Source organism: Alosa pseudoharengus, unplaced genomic scaffold (assembly GCF_046254945.1).
Source record: "Alosa pseudoharengus isolate Yale_2024_CS ecotype anadromous, Long Island Sound unplaced genomic scaffold, YU_APseudo_1.1 YU_APseudo_1.1_scf_8, whole genome shotgun sequence".
Lineage (NCBI taxonomy): Eukaryota > Metazoa > Chordata > Actinopteri > Clupeiformes > Clupeidae > Alosa > Alosa pseudoharengus.
This window is the reverse complement of record NW_027468870.1, coordinates 25,304,792-25,320,979: the sequence shown is the minus strand read 5'-3', so window position 1 is coordinate 25,320,979 and position 16,188 is coordinate 25,304,792. Positions and strand designations below refer to the sequence as shown.

The 16,188-nt window shown below is 42.9% G+C and overlaps 1 protein-coding gene across 1 annotated transcript; it reads left to right on the top strand.

Moving 5' to 3' along the window:
- Window positions 1-1,985: 1,985 nt before the first annotated feature.
- nsd1b (nuclear receptor binding SET domain protein 1b) lies at window positions 1,986-16,091 on the top strand. The gene is made up of 21 exons (XM_076274040.1): window positions 1,986-2,187; window positions 2,315-2,487; window positions 2,678-4,520; window positions 4,683-4,813; window positions 4,909-5,143; window positions 5,349-5,449; window positions 5,646-5,688; window positions 5,857-6,029; window positions 6,126-6,257; window positions 6,552-6,675; window positions 7,018-7,218; window positions 8,214-8,393; window positions 8,528-8,684; window positions 8,812-9,017; window positions 9,251-9,363; window positions 9,543-9,812; window positions 9,928-10,044; window positions 11,502-11,643; window positions 12,011-12,117; window positions 12,396-12,600; window positions 12,708-16,091. Exons 1-21 carry the CDS (start codon window positions 2,013-2,015, stop codon window positions 13,238-13,240), a joined length of 5,361 nt encoding a protein of 1,786 aa, XP_076130155.1. The 5' UTR covers window positions 1,986-2,012; the 3' UTR covers window positions 13,241-16,091.
- Window positions 16,092-16,188: the final 97 nt, after the last annotated feature.

Sequence of the window (16,188 nt, the reverse complement as noted above, 5' to 3'; positions counted from 1 at the left end):
TTGAGTTTAGTGATAGAGCATGTATGTGAGGACGAGTGCTTGCGTGTTAGCCTGTGAGTTACACTTGTCATCAGGTATATTAGGCAGCGACTCGTGAGCCATTCAGTGCCTTGGTGATGTACTCTCGCGTTATCTTTTGCTCACCCTATTGCACAGCTGCGGCAAGAAAGAGCTTAATAAAACGCGTGTTATCAAGATATATAACAAGGATATCGCGGGCAACCATTCATCACAGACTGATTTGAGAATCACTGGGACATATGTTAGTTTAAGACGAATGACATATAATCGTAATTTGCTCGTAGATGGGTTTAGTCCACGAGCGGAGCGCATATTTTAGACTAGCAATATAGCGCACATTTCGACCTGCCAGGGGATGGACAGTCAAGGTGTCTTATGCATCAAGTAGCCTATGGCCCTCGACACGAAATGTTTTTAACATTCTGCCAACTCGCAGCAATAGAGTATTCTCCATTTTTAATTCAGCACAGTAGAGTTTTATTTTACATCATTGGAGGTAATTGAACATTTTATCTGACATTTCAGATTTCGTGAGTGTGATGAATATTGACACACAAATTAAATGAATGATCATGTCAGTTTTTGTAAACACTTGACATTTATAGTTGAATTCTATTATATATGATTACAGTGAATATAACCCCTGTATTTTATCATCCTTTAGATGTTGATGTCATGACAACATGACTGAGCCTAATGAGGAAGAAATCAAGAATGTCTTGGACAGCGGTTCGAATCCAGAGAAACACTCAACGTTGGATGCGCATCATTCTTGCATCAACCTCAATGGGCAGAAGTGTGAAGCAGTGTCCAAAACTCCACACACTGCATCCAAGAGCTCATCAGTCCAGAAATACAATCAGCAATACCCTTCTCTGTCTTACAGCCCTCTGAAGAGGTTGCGGGATCTGACCTCCATGGTGAGCCACCCCAACTTGCCTCTTCCTGAGAGGAACATTCAGGAGGTGACGAATCTCACACACATAAGGAAACGAGTGAGCAGAAGCAGGTATGCTAAGCACACACACCAGGCCACTTCAAACGATGCCAGAGTGGCTGCAGCTTTTCTTCCTGATGCAAGCTCTGAGAAGAAGGATGGCCAATCAGCTCCATCTGATGCAAACACTGGACAGCACACGTTGGGCCCTGTAAACCAACGCTGCCTGCACTTTGAATCCATTTTATTAGAGGATGGAGATGAAGGCCCTGGGGCAGAGGAAGACACTGAAGCACTTTTGAAAGGGAAAGGTCAAGGGTCAGATGACTCACTGTCATCCTGTGGCACAGCAGAAGTTGTGGTCACCAGAGGTCACATGGTTGATGAGGATACCAACACAAAGCACATCGTAGCCAAACAGAGGGCACCTGCTGCCGCCAAAGACAGCTGTGTTATGGAAACAACAGAGATGGAATGTGAAGATGGTCCAGATGAGGATGTGGACAATGACTGGGGGCCATCCAGTCCTACACAGTCAGCAATGGCAAGTCCTGGTGTTTTTATTATTTTTTTTTCAAAATGGTAAATGACCAAATAACTACTGACATGAGACATAGTCCATTAGTCAGTGGATGTTTTTGCCATCTGTTGGTTGAAAATGTCTGATACAAGTAGTTTATACACAGAATGTTAGATGCATTAGTTGGCTACACTTTATATTGTAGTTTATTAATTAGTAATGTGTGTATTGCTACTGACCTGAGCCGGCAAAATGATTTGCAGTCATGGAAACACATGTATAGACACACAACTCTCCCTGCCTTGTGAGTTGATTTGGATAACTATGCATGACAGTGTAAATCTCTTGGGATGTGTTTACCATGGTAGTTTATGCCAGCAGAATAGAATTCAGAAAATGAAATTATACACGTAACATACTGAAAATGACTAAAATGCTCTAGAGTATACATCCATGCATATATTTACGTATTACATCATTCATTTAGAGTTTGGGTATGAATAATTCAAATGTTTCCCTGGAGAATGAGCTTTGATGTCATATAACATCATTTTGTCTGGTGTCTACTGGCAGACCAGCAGCCCAAAGAAGAGTCTTCTAGTGAAGTATCTGGAAAGGGAGGTAATATGGGCAAAGTTCAATCGCAGACCATGGTGGCCTTGTCAGGTGATTCTGAATGCAACACAGGGAGTGTACCACAGAATAAAAGGTATGACCTGATGCATGAATGAAAGTATTTTTCCGTTTCTGATTTTACATGACCATTTTAATGTGTTGATTAAATTACCGGTGTGATAAACAGTCTTGTATGAAGTTTGTGTACTCTGTACTTTCAGAGTCAAGTGACAGACCTTGTCGTCAGTACTTTGTCCGCACATTTGGGGAGCCTGTGGAGATGGCCTGGGTGCCTGGGAAGGCCACACACACTTTTGAGGGTGGTCACGAGTTTGAGCATCTACCTGTGCTAAGGAGGAGAGGCAGACAAAGAGACAAAAACTACAAATACACTGTAATTGTTTTGTTTATTAAATAACAAACAATCTTTTAAGAAACGTTTAACTCTTGAGAAAAACATAACATGTCAGATAGACCCTTTTAATTCTCGGTTGGAGCTAGGGTATGGATTAGAAAGCGGGGTCTGGTCAGGGAAAGTGAACACTTTTGTGTTTATAATCCTTGTGACCATGTTGTTGTTTTAGATACCCAAGAGGTTTCTTGAGCCCTGGAAAACCAGTGTGGCAGAAGCAGAAGCCATATTCGCTGGGCAACCGAAAAAGGCCATGTGTGAATCTGATGTTTCAGATGAGACTTTTAGTAGCCCTATTCCAGGAGACAAGGTCTCGACAACTCCCATGTGCCAGTCTTCCTCTGGCGGTATCCATTCAGGTGGTGATGACTTGCACCCAAGCCACCCATTGATAACAAAAGACAAAAACATTTCTAAAAATATACATCAAGTCAGAAAAAATCTATGTCCTAACCACAGTTTGATTACAAAAAAGCAGGTCTTTAACTTGACAAATGTTCCTACTGAAGAGAAGCCAGATGGAATTGGAGATAATCCTTATTCAGATATTGACTCAGTACCAAGGATTTTGTGTCCTAAAGCCAATGAACGGCCATCTAAACCCCAATCAACTCAGCCACCAGTTATAAAAAAGGAGGAGAAGGTCCTGGGTGAGAAGGGTGGTCATTGGTTCAGCAGACCAGGGAAGGGGCATTCACTTGGAGGCAGCAGCCGTCCAGGCATAAAACTTGTCCGAAGCTCCTTTGTGAAGGGAGCCTGCAGGAAAAAAGCTTTTGAAGGGCCCAGTACAAAATGGAGGGGGAACAAAACACCAGGTCTGGAACACCTCTCTGATGAGTCCATGCAGGCCCTAAAGGGTCGACTAAAATGCCTCCCGGCAAGTAGTCGCCTAATGATTAAAGCCCTCAAAGCCCTAGAGGAAGATAAAGCTATTTCAACAGCTCTCTCTGGCCACACAAGCCCCACGCCCATAAAGAGTGAAGGGGAAAAGCTCTGTACCAAACTCACTCCAAAAGAAAAGCCAACAGCAGAACCTGATTGCAAATCCCAAAATGCCACCTCTCTGACTACAAACAAAGATCAAGTAGAACCACTGTCTCCAGGGGAACACACTGAGGGTGCAATCAAATCTGAAGATGAAGCTTCACTCATATCCACAAAACCAGTTGCCATCTCCTCCCCACCCAGTTCTGTGAAGACGGAAAGAGAGGCGTGTGAGGAACCTCCTGGTGCCTCTCCACAGCCGTTAGTCTTAATGGTTGACGATCTTACTGACATGAAAGAAGTCACATTCAAATCGTTAACGGATGAGGAGAGTGGCCAGCCTGTGTCTTTTCAACCCGACACAAACTACAAGTTCAGCACCTTCTTAATGCTTCTCAAGGACATGCATGATACTCGGGAACTACAAGGCAAACCTCTACTATTGGAGCCTGACAACCCAAGTGCACTCATCAAAGAGGAACCATCCCTGCTTCCAGAAGAGGACCTATTGACCTGTCTAAGTCAGGCCTCCCAAGCCAGGGGTAAAAGTTGTCCAAAAAGGAAGGTTTTGGTATCCAAGTCAAAACAGGCAAAAACAAAGCAAAAGTCAGGGTCCCGACCGAAAGCAGAAAAGCCGCAACAAAGTCAGACTGACAGCCTGTATAAGTACTCTTACACAAATGTGAATCAAAGAGGGCCAAAGAGTGGACTACTTGGATCAAAGAGGAAACCAGGTGTGCCTTTTGAGTGTGCTTCTGGTGGAGTTCCTTTGGATGGGCACATACAGGAGAAGTCTCTGCTGGCAGAGGACGCTACTGGGGTACATTTCTTGGACAGTGCCCCAAAGAAGCGCTGGCAGAAATTTGAACAGGACAGCAGAGAGACAGACAACTGTGGTCGGGAGAAAGAACGACCACCAAACACCTCCTTCAAGGGTGACAGACTCTCTGTGCCAAAGAATAGTCTAGACCAAGGCAGAGTTTCCAACTCAAATGATGGTACATCAGTTAGTCAAACTAACTCCACAGAAGGTAATGAGACTTTATAAATGTATATCAGCATTTAAATGAAACATATCATGGTGTTCTTCATTTTGGTGTTTAAAAGTGCCACTAAGAACAAAACTGAAACCTAACTGAATGCACTTGTGTGTCTAGCTGATCAATGTTGTTCTGAATTGTTGTTATCCATAGCACATACACAATCCAAACGCCTTAGAAAACCCAGCAAAAGACTTATTGAATGGACAGAGGAATATGATCAGATCTTTTCCACAAGGAAGAAAGCAAAGAAAAAAAATGAGTCACCTGCAAAGGCAGCTCAGGTAAAATATCAATGACTCTGATATACACAACTCAAGAGGGATGTGCATGTTCAATTGCTGTCATATTTTAATATTTCTGCCATTTGATTGTCCAGTTGGGCATCATAAATCAAGAAGGGTTTGCACCAGACAAAGAAATGGACGGAATCTCAAGATCACTTCCTGAAATGCAAACCCCACCCCCAGAAGAGTTGAAGACCAATGAAGAAATTTCACCACCAATCACAGAGAACCCTACATGCCATGCCTTACCAATCAGCACACTAACTCCACCCCCAGAGGCTGGTTGTGATGAAGGATCTGTACTGAATCAAGAGCAAATTGAGTCTGGTATGAAAACCTTTATAACTTTCATTAATTATTATAATCTCATCATCATATTGATAACTAACAGATGAAATTCAGGTGTTCCCCGGGCACTCTTGGTCTCCACCAAATTCAGTTTTGTTTTTATTCAGCTGAACACATGAAATTATGTGTGGACTCCATCTGTTTGAAGTAAGGAACTCTCATTAATCATATCATCCTCTTCCAGCTGATGGCCAACTCTTGAACAGAAAAAGACAAAGGAAGCCCACCCTGAAGTTTCTGGAAAGTTCAATAGAATCAGAGCCAATTTTAACGCTAAAGAGAAAGGTGAGGCTGGTCAACACAGATACTCATTTTGAAATCATGTAATCTGATCCTCTATGAAATTGTGATGAAGGCCTGAGATCAATCCTAGGGAAAGAGCTGTGGGTTTGGGAATGCCACCTTTTGGATTTACTTTTCTCCATATTAAAAGTTGAGGCCATTCCTTCAGTAATGTTTAACGCCACACTCTCGTTCACAGGTGAAAGCACTGAAGAATAGTTCCGGTCATAACATCATCTCAGGTTTGTATGCTTAGAATTTTAGAAGTTATAAAGACTTAATTACCAGGTTTGACACCAGTATTAAATATATACATGTATTATTCATGGTTAATTGCCTATATTTTTTACTGAAGGCGTTGATGAAGGTGAACTCCAATTAGATGTGTTACTATCTTACTCTTTGTAAAGACTCAGGTCAGCTTTCAGCCAAAATGAAAGGAAAGACAGCAATGGTACCAGGACTAACCGACTCCCCAGCCCTTTTAAATTTGGAAAAAGAACCAGACTGCTCACCCGGAGCCTCAGAAAGTGGCAGCTTAATTGACTTCCATGAAGAAGATGGGGATGGTTTTAACTCAGAGGTCAGTATGTTCATCTTGTAGCATCACTCTTAGGCTATCAATGGTATGAAGAATCATATTTTGCTCAGTTTCAACAGCATCATGGACTTCTCTTAGGTGATTTCAGCCACCAGTGACTGTTCTATGGTGACAACTGGGTCTTTTGCTACTGCGGAGAGTCCTGCTCTTCAGAAAAGGTTTTTTGAAGAGAGAAGTGACACAGCTATGCTTCGGGAGAATGTTTGTCAGGTGAGTTGGGTTTGTATTATAGTAATATGATATTAAATTGCAATGTCATATGTCCATGTAGTGATGTGAAGTAATGATCTTAAAACTAACATTATGGCTACAAAGTAGAGCAGGCAGCAGGGTAGAATGCATTCTGTGCAGAAAAGCAAAGCTTGCTTACACTTTCTTAGACATTGTGCATTCTAGTTTAGGTTACTTGTAATCAGTGTTGATGTGTGAGTAACCAAGATTATTGTGGTGGTGATATATAATTAGATCCATAAATATGGTGTCTTGTGCTCTGTCCCTGGTCAGGTGTGTGAGAACCCTGGGGATCTGATAATGTGTGAGGGACAGTGTTACGGATCCTTCCATCCACGCTGTGTTGGTCTCTCAGAGCCTCTGCAAAGGAAGTTTGTCTGTCAAGAGTGTAGCTCTGGTAAGGGTGTGCCATTCTATTCTCTCTTAGAATGCTTGTGGTTTACTGTGGTTTAAACTCAACAGGACGCTAAGGTGCCATCTTATTTGTATTCTGATATGCAGTGTCCCACATTTCTAAACAGCTTTTTGGCTTAGGTGGGTCATGTTTCTTCATTTCAGTCATTGGTTGGATTCATGGAAGGCTTTGGAAACATATATTTTGCTCTTTTGATGTTGACCAAACAAGTGGCTGTTTATGCAACTTAACAACATCATCCTGTCTGTGCTTCATAGCCTGAAGTCCATTGCAGGGTTGTTGCTGCCCCAGAGTCTCCTCTCATGCTTGTGTCCACTCCCACAGGTGTGCACCCCTGTTTTGTGTGCAGGAAGTCAGGAGATGCGGTGCAGCGCTGTGTGGTTCCGACGTGTGGCAAGTTCTACCATGAGAAGTGCATCATTGAGCACTCCCCCACCGTGCCCCTGGCCTGTGGGTTCCGCTGCTCCCTGCATGTCTGCCTCTCCTGTTTCATCACCAACCCCACCAGCACCTCAGCGTCCAGCGGTGAGTCTATCTCCGTTAATACGCAGGACAAGATGTGGAATGACTTCTTATTCTATTGATTGGGGACTTCCTAGAAAGGACAGACCTCCCAACATGAAGTGCAAGTAATCGAAATAATAAATAATCAGAATGGTAACGAATCATTCATAATCAAACGGTAATGAATCATTAATCATTAAAACAGCATGATGCACCACAATGACCATATCTTAAGTAAGTGATAATGTATAGAACGCTAGTCATTATTGGGAAAATAAGTCCCCACAGGGCGAACCGGACACCAACGGGCCAGGGGTCTTGCTTTGCCCTGAAAATAATTATTTTCCCAATAATGTCCGGCGTTCTATACATTATCCCGCTAATTACACGGCTACTTGCCAAAACGGAAAAATAAACTCCACGATATGTCTCTTTTTACATTTATTTGTTACCGTTTCATTGTGGCTTTTGCTGAGAAACAAATAGTTCACAACACATGCTGAACTTGAATCAAACGTTCTTTAGAACACAGCTGATCAACCGTCTGCCTTCACTTTTGAATGAAGATCCGTTGCCATTGACAGCGGGCATTATTTAGAGGTCCTTAGACGAAAATAATGACCGGTAGAACTTTGGGAAATCCCATTCAAGTCAATGTAGTGTTCTACTTGCATTGTGAAGAGCCGTATAATAACTATATTTAACAACCACAGCAGGCAACCTGGTGAGCATTTGTCTTTCTTTAATCAGTGCTTCCTTGACCTAGGCCCACAACATCTCTGAAAGACTCAGTAGATAAGGATTGAACAAATGAATGAGCAACAGTAGAAAAGAGCATGTGGTCAGTGAAATAGTAATATCTTCAAGCCCAAAAGCATTTTTGTCATCTGAGCACACTTTCACAAACAAACAAACAGAGCCTCCAAATCAAGTCTACATATTTTTGTATTGAGTGTGTGTGTGTGTGTGTGTGTGTGTGTGTGTGTGTGTGTGTGTGTTTTGTTGTGTCTGTTTAGGTCACTTGACCCGCTGTGTGAGGTGCCCAGTTGCTTATCATGCCAATGACTTCTGCATGGCAGCTGGAAGCATCCCCTTGACGGCCAACAGCTTCCTGTGCCCCAACCACTTTGTGCCCCGCAAGGGCTGCCGCAACCACGAGCACGTCAACGTCAGCTGGTGCTTTGTCTGCTCCGAGGGTCAGTCCTCAAACCTGCTGGACACCAGATCAGGGCCAGATCAGCAACTTATGGCACATAAAATACTCACAGTCAGTTGTGAGTGTATATTGACATGGTAATTGTCTTACCTGTGTTCTCTCTCTCACCTCTAGGGGGCAGTCTTCTATGCTGTGAGTCATGCCCTGCAGCTTTCCACAGAGAATGCCTGAACATTAGCATGCCAGAGGGAAGCTGGTTCTGCAATGACTGCCGTGCCGGGAAGCGACCTCACTACCAGGAGGTCGTCTGGGTCAAAGTAGGCAGATACAGGTCAGTCTAGACAAAAGTTAACTTTTTTTGCTTGTCTGTCTGCACAGGTGTTTACATGCATGAGGTGAGCCCTTGCAGCCCGTGCTGAGATGGTCCTCTTCAGCCTGATGTGTCTGCATCCCAGCAGGTGGTGGCCGGCTGAGGTCAGTCATCCCAGAGATATCCCAGACAACATTCTACGGATGAGGCACGACCTGGGGGAGTTCCCTGTGCACTTCTTCGGCTCCAACGACTACCTGTGGACCTACCAGGCCAGGGTGTTTCCATACATGGAGGCAGATGCCAACAGCAAGGAAAAAATGGGGAAAGGTGTCGACTCCACTTACAAAAAAGGTGCTAGAGTTCTTGCAGGGCAATTGGTTCAATCAGTTAGCAGTGGGATTTTGTCACAAACTCGCAGACCTAGCAAAGTTTCTCCTCCTTTCCTTCTTGTTTATTAATATCAGACTGTATCTTAATCAAAACATGGAATGAAGGGATAGGGCATTACAAAAATACTCTGCCACTAAGCTCATCCAATGAGTATGTTACAGTGCATTTTCTCTGTCATTACTCTACACCTCCAGCTCTTGAGGAAGCTGGCAAACGGTTTCAGGAGCTGCAGGCAGAGAAGGAGCTTAGGCAACTTCAGGAGGACAGGCGCAATGACAAGAAGCCACCGCCCTACAGGCATATAAAGGTAAGGCATGAACATCAAACTAGGGAATATACAGGGAACTAAACCAAAACAATTCCCATCCAGCTGTATGACTTATACAATGGTAACAGAAATCGAATAGCCTCCGAAAGCTAGGGACAATATGCCTTCTCTTCTCCACTGCCTAGATTGTCATGCATGTCATTAATTCGATTTAATAGGTAAACAGGCCCATAGGCAAGGTCCAGATCATCACTGCTGACCTCTCAGAGATACCCCGGTGCAACTGCAAGGCGTCAGACGAGAACCCATGTGGCATCGACTCGGAGTGCATCAACCGCATGCTGCTGTACGAGTGCCACCCTCAGGTGTGCCCGGCGGGCGAACACTGTCAGAACCAGAGCTTCACCAAGCGCCAGTACTCCCAGGTGGAGATCTTCCGCACGCTCACGCGAGGCTGGGGTCTCCGCTGTTGCTCGGACATTAAAAAGGTACGACAACTTTCAGCTACACTTTAAAGAACCAGCTGGAAGTTGAGAGTTGCTTCCTCTGAGGTACTATTTCCATGTCATAGTTTTAACATATTTTATATTTTGTTCTTTTTAGGGGGCATTTGTGAGTGAGTATGTTGGAGAAGTGATTGATGAGGAAGAGTGTCGTGCTCGAATAAAGCATGCACAGGAGAACGACATTGGCAACTTCTACATGCTGACACTGGACAAGGTCAGAAGCTGCTTAATACTTTTATGTATTTATGTATGTTAATGCTGAAATTAACTCATGTCATGGTAAACACCTAGATTCCTCCATATTAGCTGCAGAAAGCTCCCAGACAAACAGCTTTCTGTTGGAATAGTCACATACAGAGAACTTCACTTTCATTCTTCATCTTGCCTTACATGTAAGCTTATTTTCACATCAAGAAAAGTCATGTATGCTATCTAAAAAACATTTTGCTTGATTTAGATGTACATGCTGTCAACTCAACTCCATGAATCATAAATAGACAGGTAGAAGTTACAACTTGCAGCTCCGCATTAAGAGGCAGACTCTCTTCATTACCTTTCTCCCCCCCCCCGTGCACAATGAAAATAGCAGTTTTAGATTTACAACCATTCAGGGTTTATCTAATGTTCTTTTAATACTTGGCTTTGGTCTGATTTTGCTTGGCTTTGTACAAGGAATCTTGTGAGTGTTGCCACCACAAGCTATTTTTCAATCTAAAAAAAAGTCTCTCTCTCTCTCAATTCAATTCAATTCAATTCAAGAATGCTTTATTGGCATGGCAAGCTCACTTATATTGCCAAAGCAGTTATACAATAAATCTGAACATATACATGTCAGTAGATTTTCATAACAATAAAATAAATAGGTAAAATAAAATAAAATGCAGTGTATGATGCAGTGTGTGTGTGTGTGTGTGTGTGCGCGCGTGTGTGTGTGTGCGTGCGCACGTGTCTGCGTGTGTGTGTCTGTGTGTGTATTTATTTGTTGATATAGGTCACTCATTGTCCCTCAGATTGTGGCATGTTGATACGTATTGGGCAGCAAGATATGCGTTATCCCCTTCTCCTAATAGTCATTTTGATATGTCATTAAGTTCATTACAATTAGGAATTTCTGAGTTAAATTTGTTGAAGAAAAGGTTTCTTGTTTGATTGAAACATGTACATTGTAGGAGGAAGTGCATCTCTGTCTCAACCTCACCTGTCATGCAGTAACCACATATTCTGTGTTCTTTTGGTTGCCATGATTTTCTGAGTCTTCCTTTTTCTATTTCCAATTTGTGGTCACTTAGCCTGTACTTGGTTAGGGTCAGTCTCTGTTTTATATCTCTGACAGTATTAAGATATTCTGCTAATTTATATTCTCGGTTTAGGGCCAGATTGCATTGTAATCTACTTTGATTTTTAGTTTCTTCTTTCCAATATTCCAAATAGGCTTCTTTACATTGTTTCATAATTTGGTTTACTCTGATTGGTTTTTGGAAAACAGTGTTGTTGTGAGACTGATCCGAGTGGGTGTGTGGCAAGGCAGTTAGTCTCTGCAACAACTGATGTAGGGGACTTTCTTCTGGGTTCAGCTCTTGGGTTTGGAGGGCTTTAGAATGAATTAGAGTATCTCTCTCTCTCTACCTCTCCCTCTCTCTCTCTCTCTGTCTGTCTGAATCCTGTCCTCAGGACCGAATCATTGATGCAGGGCCCAAGGGAAATGAGGCTCGTTTTATGAACCACAGCTGCCAGCCCAACTGTGAGACACAGAAGTGGACAGTGAATGGAGACACCCGTGTGGGACTGTTTGCTCTGAAAGACGTAACAGCTGGTGAGTGTCAAGCACACACTATTAAGGATGACCACTAGACAGACTAGAGATTCCAGTCCAATAGTAGAGGAAGATACTGGACCTGAACCTCCAGACCACACGTGTATTAATGTGTGTGTGTGTGTGTGTGTGTGTGTGTGTGTGTGTGTGTGTGTGTGTGTGTGTGTGTGTGTGTGTGTGTGTGTGTGTGTGTGTGTGTGTACGTGTCATCTAGTAGATGATCAAGGCTATGACAAGCTTTTTCAAAAAGACTTTGAAATTAACTCGTAGACAATTTTTATGTTTATGTTTATGTTATTTAATTGTTTCAAGGACACCATTTCCCTCACACCACTCCTATTTAAAATAAATAAACATTTTCTTTTAGGCACAGAGCTCACATTCAACTACAACCTAGAGTGCCTGGGCAATGGGAAGACTGTGTGTAAATGTGGGGCATCCAACTGTAGTGGTTTCCTCGGCGTGCGACCAAAGGTGAGCATGGCAGACGTAAGAGGGAGATGAAAAAGTTTAATTATAGTGTGTAAGTGGAGCGCTATCATAACAATGATTGTGTTAAGGGAAACAAAAACACCTTTACTCTTCAGACTTCTGTATGGATGATTTCAGAGATGCTTTCCAACAATACGTAGTTGCCCTCCTTAGTAAAATGTACTACTTAAACTTAGCTACTCTTTTATATACTGCTTGTTATGTATAGAAAACCTGAATCCATTTTCCCATGTTGATTTCTCGCTGTTGTTGTTGGTAAGAACCAGCCCCGCGATGAAGACAAGGCGCGCAGGCAGAAACGAAAGGCTCAACTGAAACGCAAGCCGGCCAAAGTGGAGGTGACCAGAGAGCGGGAGGACGAGTGTTTCAGCTGTGGGGACTCAGGCCAGCTGGTGTCCTGCAAGAGGCCAGGCTGTCCAAAGGTGTACCACGCAGACTGTCTCAGCCTCACCAAAAGACCCGCAGGTGATTGGACCCCACACAACAACCTCCTCGTCATGGATCGGTCAGCTAGATCTATTTTGTAAGAACGTATTTGTTTGTTGGAGTTTCATTTGTTTGTTTGTATGCAGGTCGTTGGGAGTGCCCATGGCACCAGTGTGACGTGTGCGGTCAGGAAGCGGCCTCCTTCTGCGAGATGTGCCCCAGCTCCTTTTGCGCCCTGCACCGCGACGGCACGCTCTTCATCTCCAAGCTGGACGGCCGTCTATCCTGCAGTGAGCACGACCCATGTGGCCCTGAGCCTCTGGAGCCTGGTGAGATCCGTGAGTACCAGCCTGCTCCCTCCTGCCCCGGCCCAGCGTCCTCCCCATTTCCCTGCAACGGCACCGAAGCCACTTCGCAACCCACGAGCGGGCCACCACTGCCGCCAGGGCCAGCAGCGGCCTCCTCTCCAGACTCCCGCTCGCCCGCAGGCCATCCTACCGATCCACCCGATCCCTCCGGAGACACACAGAGCCACCACAGCGCGCTCCACACCCCGGGTGCATCCTGTGAGGAGCTGAGGAGAGACGCGGAAGAGCCCCAGGAGGGAGAGGAAAGAGGCCCTGCTCAAAGCAGAGGAGGGAAGCTAGACGCGGTGCTATGGGAGTCAGAGGAACCATAAGACCACATATTCTAACACAAGGTGCTCTGAACATACAATATAGTCTAGTCTAGCTACATCGATAAAAGGATGTTTCACATCTTTCCATCAATTCCGTTTCATAGCATGGGTCTTTCTAACAGTTATCCCAGTGTTTTGGAGAGGTCACTATCAGCCTTTTTTAACAGCAGGTCATCTCCCAGTCACGCTGTCACATATTGACTCAATAGTTTTTTTTAATCCTTCTCAATCATGTTTACATGTCATGCCTTTTGGAGGAGATGTGTAGAGGACCCCCAGACAGACAGGGACATGCCCCAGTGATGCCAGCCACCCCCCAATATTGACACAAACACACACACACACACACACACACACACACACACACACACACACACACACACACACACACACACACACACACACAAACACACACACACAAACACCTAAACACACCTAGACACACACACCACTTACCCAAACACACACACACAAACACATAAACCTATTTGAGGTCATCCTTTATGCGTCTACCGGCTTCTTTCCATTGCCTTACCACAAATGATCTTTTTTAAGACACACAATTATGGGAGAGAAGGCATGATATAACGATACTGATGCAGAATTGAGGATCTGCATTAAATATATGCACTGCTGTTGTGGATAAATTAGCTTGAATTACCGAATGAAAGCCTTGGCTTGGATTGATCCTGTTTTTAATTTTATAGTCTGTAACATGAATGGGAGCATTCCACCCACCCTTCAACATTGTTGTTAATCTCAGTTTTAAAGTGCCAGATTATCTGCCATGTTGCTGTTTTGATTCATGGTCATTTTAGCACTAAGAAAATTGCAAGTGTATTGTCTGTGTCATATTTATATTATAATGATAGTTGGAACGCACAAAGAAAAGACTGTTATACTGTGGGCAGCACCTTAATGTCAAGGGGATGCTCTTTGCCATTCCCTACATGATGGAGTGTGACACTGTGCGTGATATTTTTGTTTTCTCTCCAGTCATAGACAGAAATGGAGAGACTGAAATGTTACCAGATTGTTTGACCAACAAGGTGGCGTCCACTTGTTAAACGGGAGGTGGTGTTTTACTCAGTAGTTCAGAAATCTCCATGACTTTCAGAATGTAATGCTTTTTTTTTTTAATAGGCACAAATATTGCAATTTTTCTCGTAATTCAAATCAGTTGGATAAGAGTAAGAAAAAAGTCAGACATTTTGCTCTATTCACTAAAAGTTCAAACTATGAGAAACAATATTGTTCTGAGGCTCAACAAATTTACCCCCAGAGAAGAAAACCAGCGAAACTGGTCCTTCTCTAAGTGGCATCTCTATGTAGAGATCTGCACATTTATCACAAATGCCAACAGATGTGTTTTTGTTCACCATTTTGGATCCATCCATATCTGCACAGACCAATCAAATCCATTCTTAGTTTCTGTGACACAATCTCTAGTACTTGTGTGAGGAACAAAGATATTTCCATCAGCAAGCATATATTGTAGATGAAATAACATGAGGTTTTAGTTTTTTTTTTTTTTAAATGCCACAATATGTTCTGACACTGTCTATGTACTGCTACAGATTTGACCAATTCTGCATTCCAGTCTAATATGCCTATCAGAGGATATAGTCAGTGATTGCTTTAGCATTTTATAGAGCCTGCAACGAAAGGGTTATGGTGCCATCATTTCCCAACTATTAACCAAGGTTTGCATATTGTGCAAAATTTCTTCACTATAAAGTTAATACATGAGGCGGTCTATACATGGGAATACGTTTATTTTTTCTTCTTTATGATTAAAGCATGATCTCATTCTGATTCATTGGGCTATTGGGCACTGCAGTTAGTACACAGGTGTGGTTAATATGTTTTTTGGTTTTGTTTTTTTTAAATTGGCATAAAACACTGTCCTGCAGTTTATACACAATGCGGCTAATACACAGCAAATTACTGTATTTGCACCAGTGTAATTATGAAAGACATCAGTGTAGGAAATGCTATATAACATGTTGACAGAGAGTACACCTCTGCTAATTCCTCATGGTAGCAGGTTGGTGCTTTTGTATCACACATTCCAGTTTGCTTGCATTCCAGTTACCACATTTTAAGAACAAGTACCATAAGTTTGTTCTGTCAAAAATTGTGGTGACATTTTGATCAATGCAGGACAAATGATGAGGACAGGAAATGTGTTCTTATTCAGGAGTTTGGTTAGTTTGGCTCCCCCTGCTGTTAAGTTGTCCTTGTAAAAGTTAAAATATGACCAAATCACAGAGCCCATCTTGTCTTCTATGGTTGTTCAGATGACATGGCAGGATGGTCATCTTCCCCTACTATAGTGTCATTAACAATGAAATATGGAAGCAATGTGGAGGTCTAAGAATCTAGATGATCTTGATTAATACGAACATGATTATGTTGTGTCAGATTTTAATTTATGCAATTTGTTTAGTTTATATTTATTTACTTTCGTTTGGTGCAATTTTAGAAAGTTCTAAATGACTCAGTAAACATTGTGGTGCTCTAAAGGTCTATGATGGTTTATTGAGACTGAGCTACTGAACACTGGAACTTGCAATCAAAACTATGACTATTCTGGCTTAACCTTACTATAGATTGCAAGTACCCCTATTGTTTTTAGTGTATGTGTCATGGTCTCGTTTCTACAAAAGATTTGACACCATTGCATTCCCTACTGCCTTTTTAAAGACGTCATGTGGCCACCTTGCTGTTTCTCGTTCTGTAACAGTTTGGTTTATAATGTGATGATCTGTCAAGCACTTGCTGTTTTGTATGGAAGAGATGTATATGAGAAGGTTTGAGTGTTGTAACTAACTGTACATAATAAAGGATGCCATCACAAGTTTCTGTTCTTTCTCAGGGTGAGCTTATAGTGTTACAGTTTTGGTCTCGTTTCCTGAATGACCACCAATTGTCGACACAGGGATACT

Excerpts from the sequence above, each read along its gene's own strand:
- nsd1b (XM_076274040.1), top strand. The coding sequence starts at position 2,013 with ATGTCATATAACATCATTTTGTCTGGTGTCTACTGGCAGACCAGCAGC. Across the intron at positions 11,644-12,010 it reads TCTGAAAGACGTAACAGCTG|GCACAGAGCTCACATTCAAC; the intron begins GTGAGTGTCAAG and ends ATTTTCTTTTAG. Across the intron at positions 12,118-12,395 it reads TCCTCGGCGTGCGACCAAAG|AACCAGCCCCGCGATGAAGA; the intron begins GTGAGCATGGCA and ends GTTGTTGGTAAG.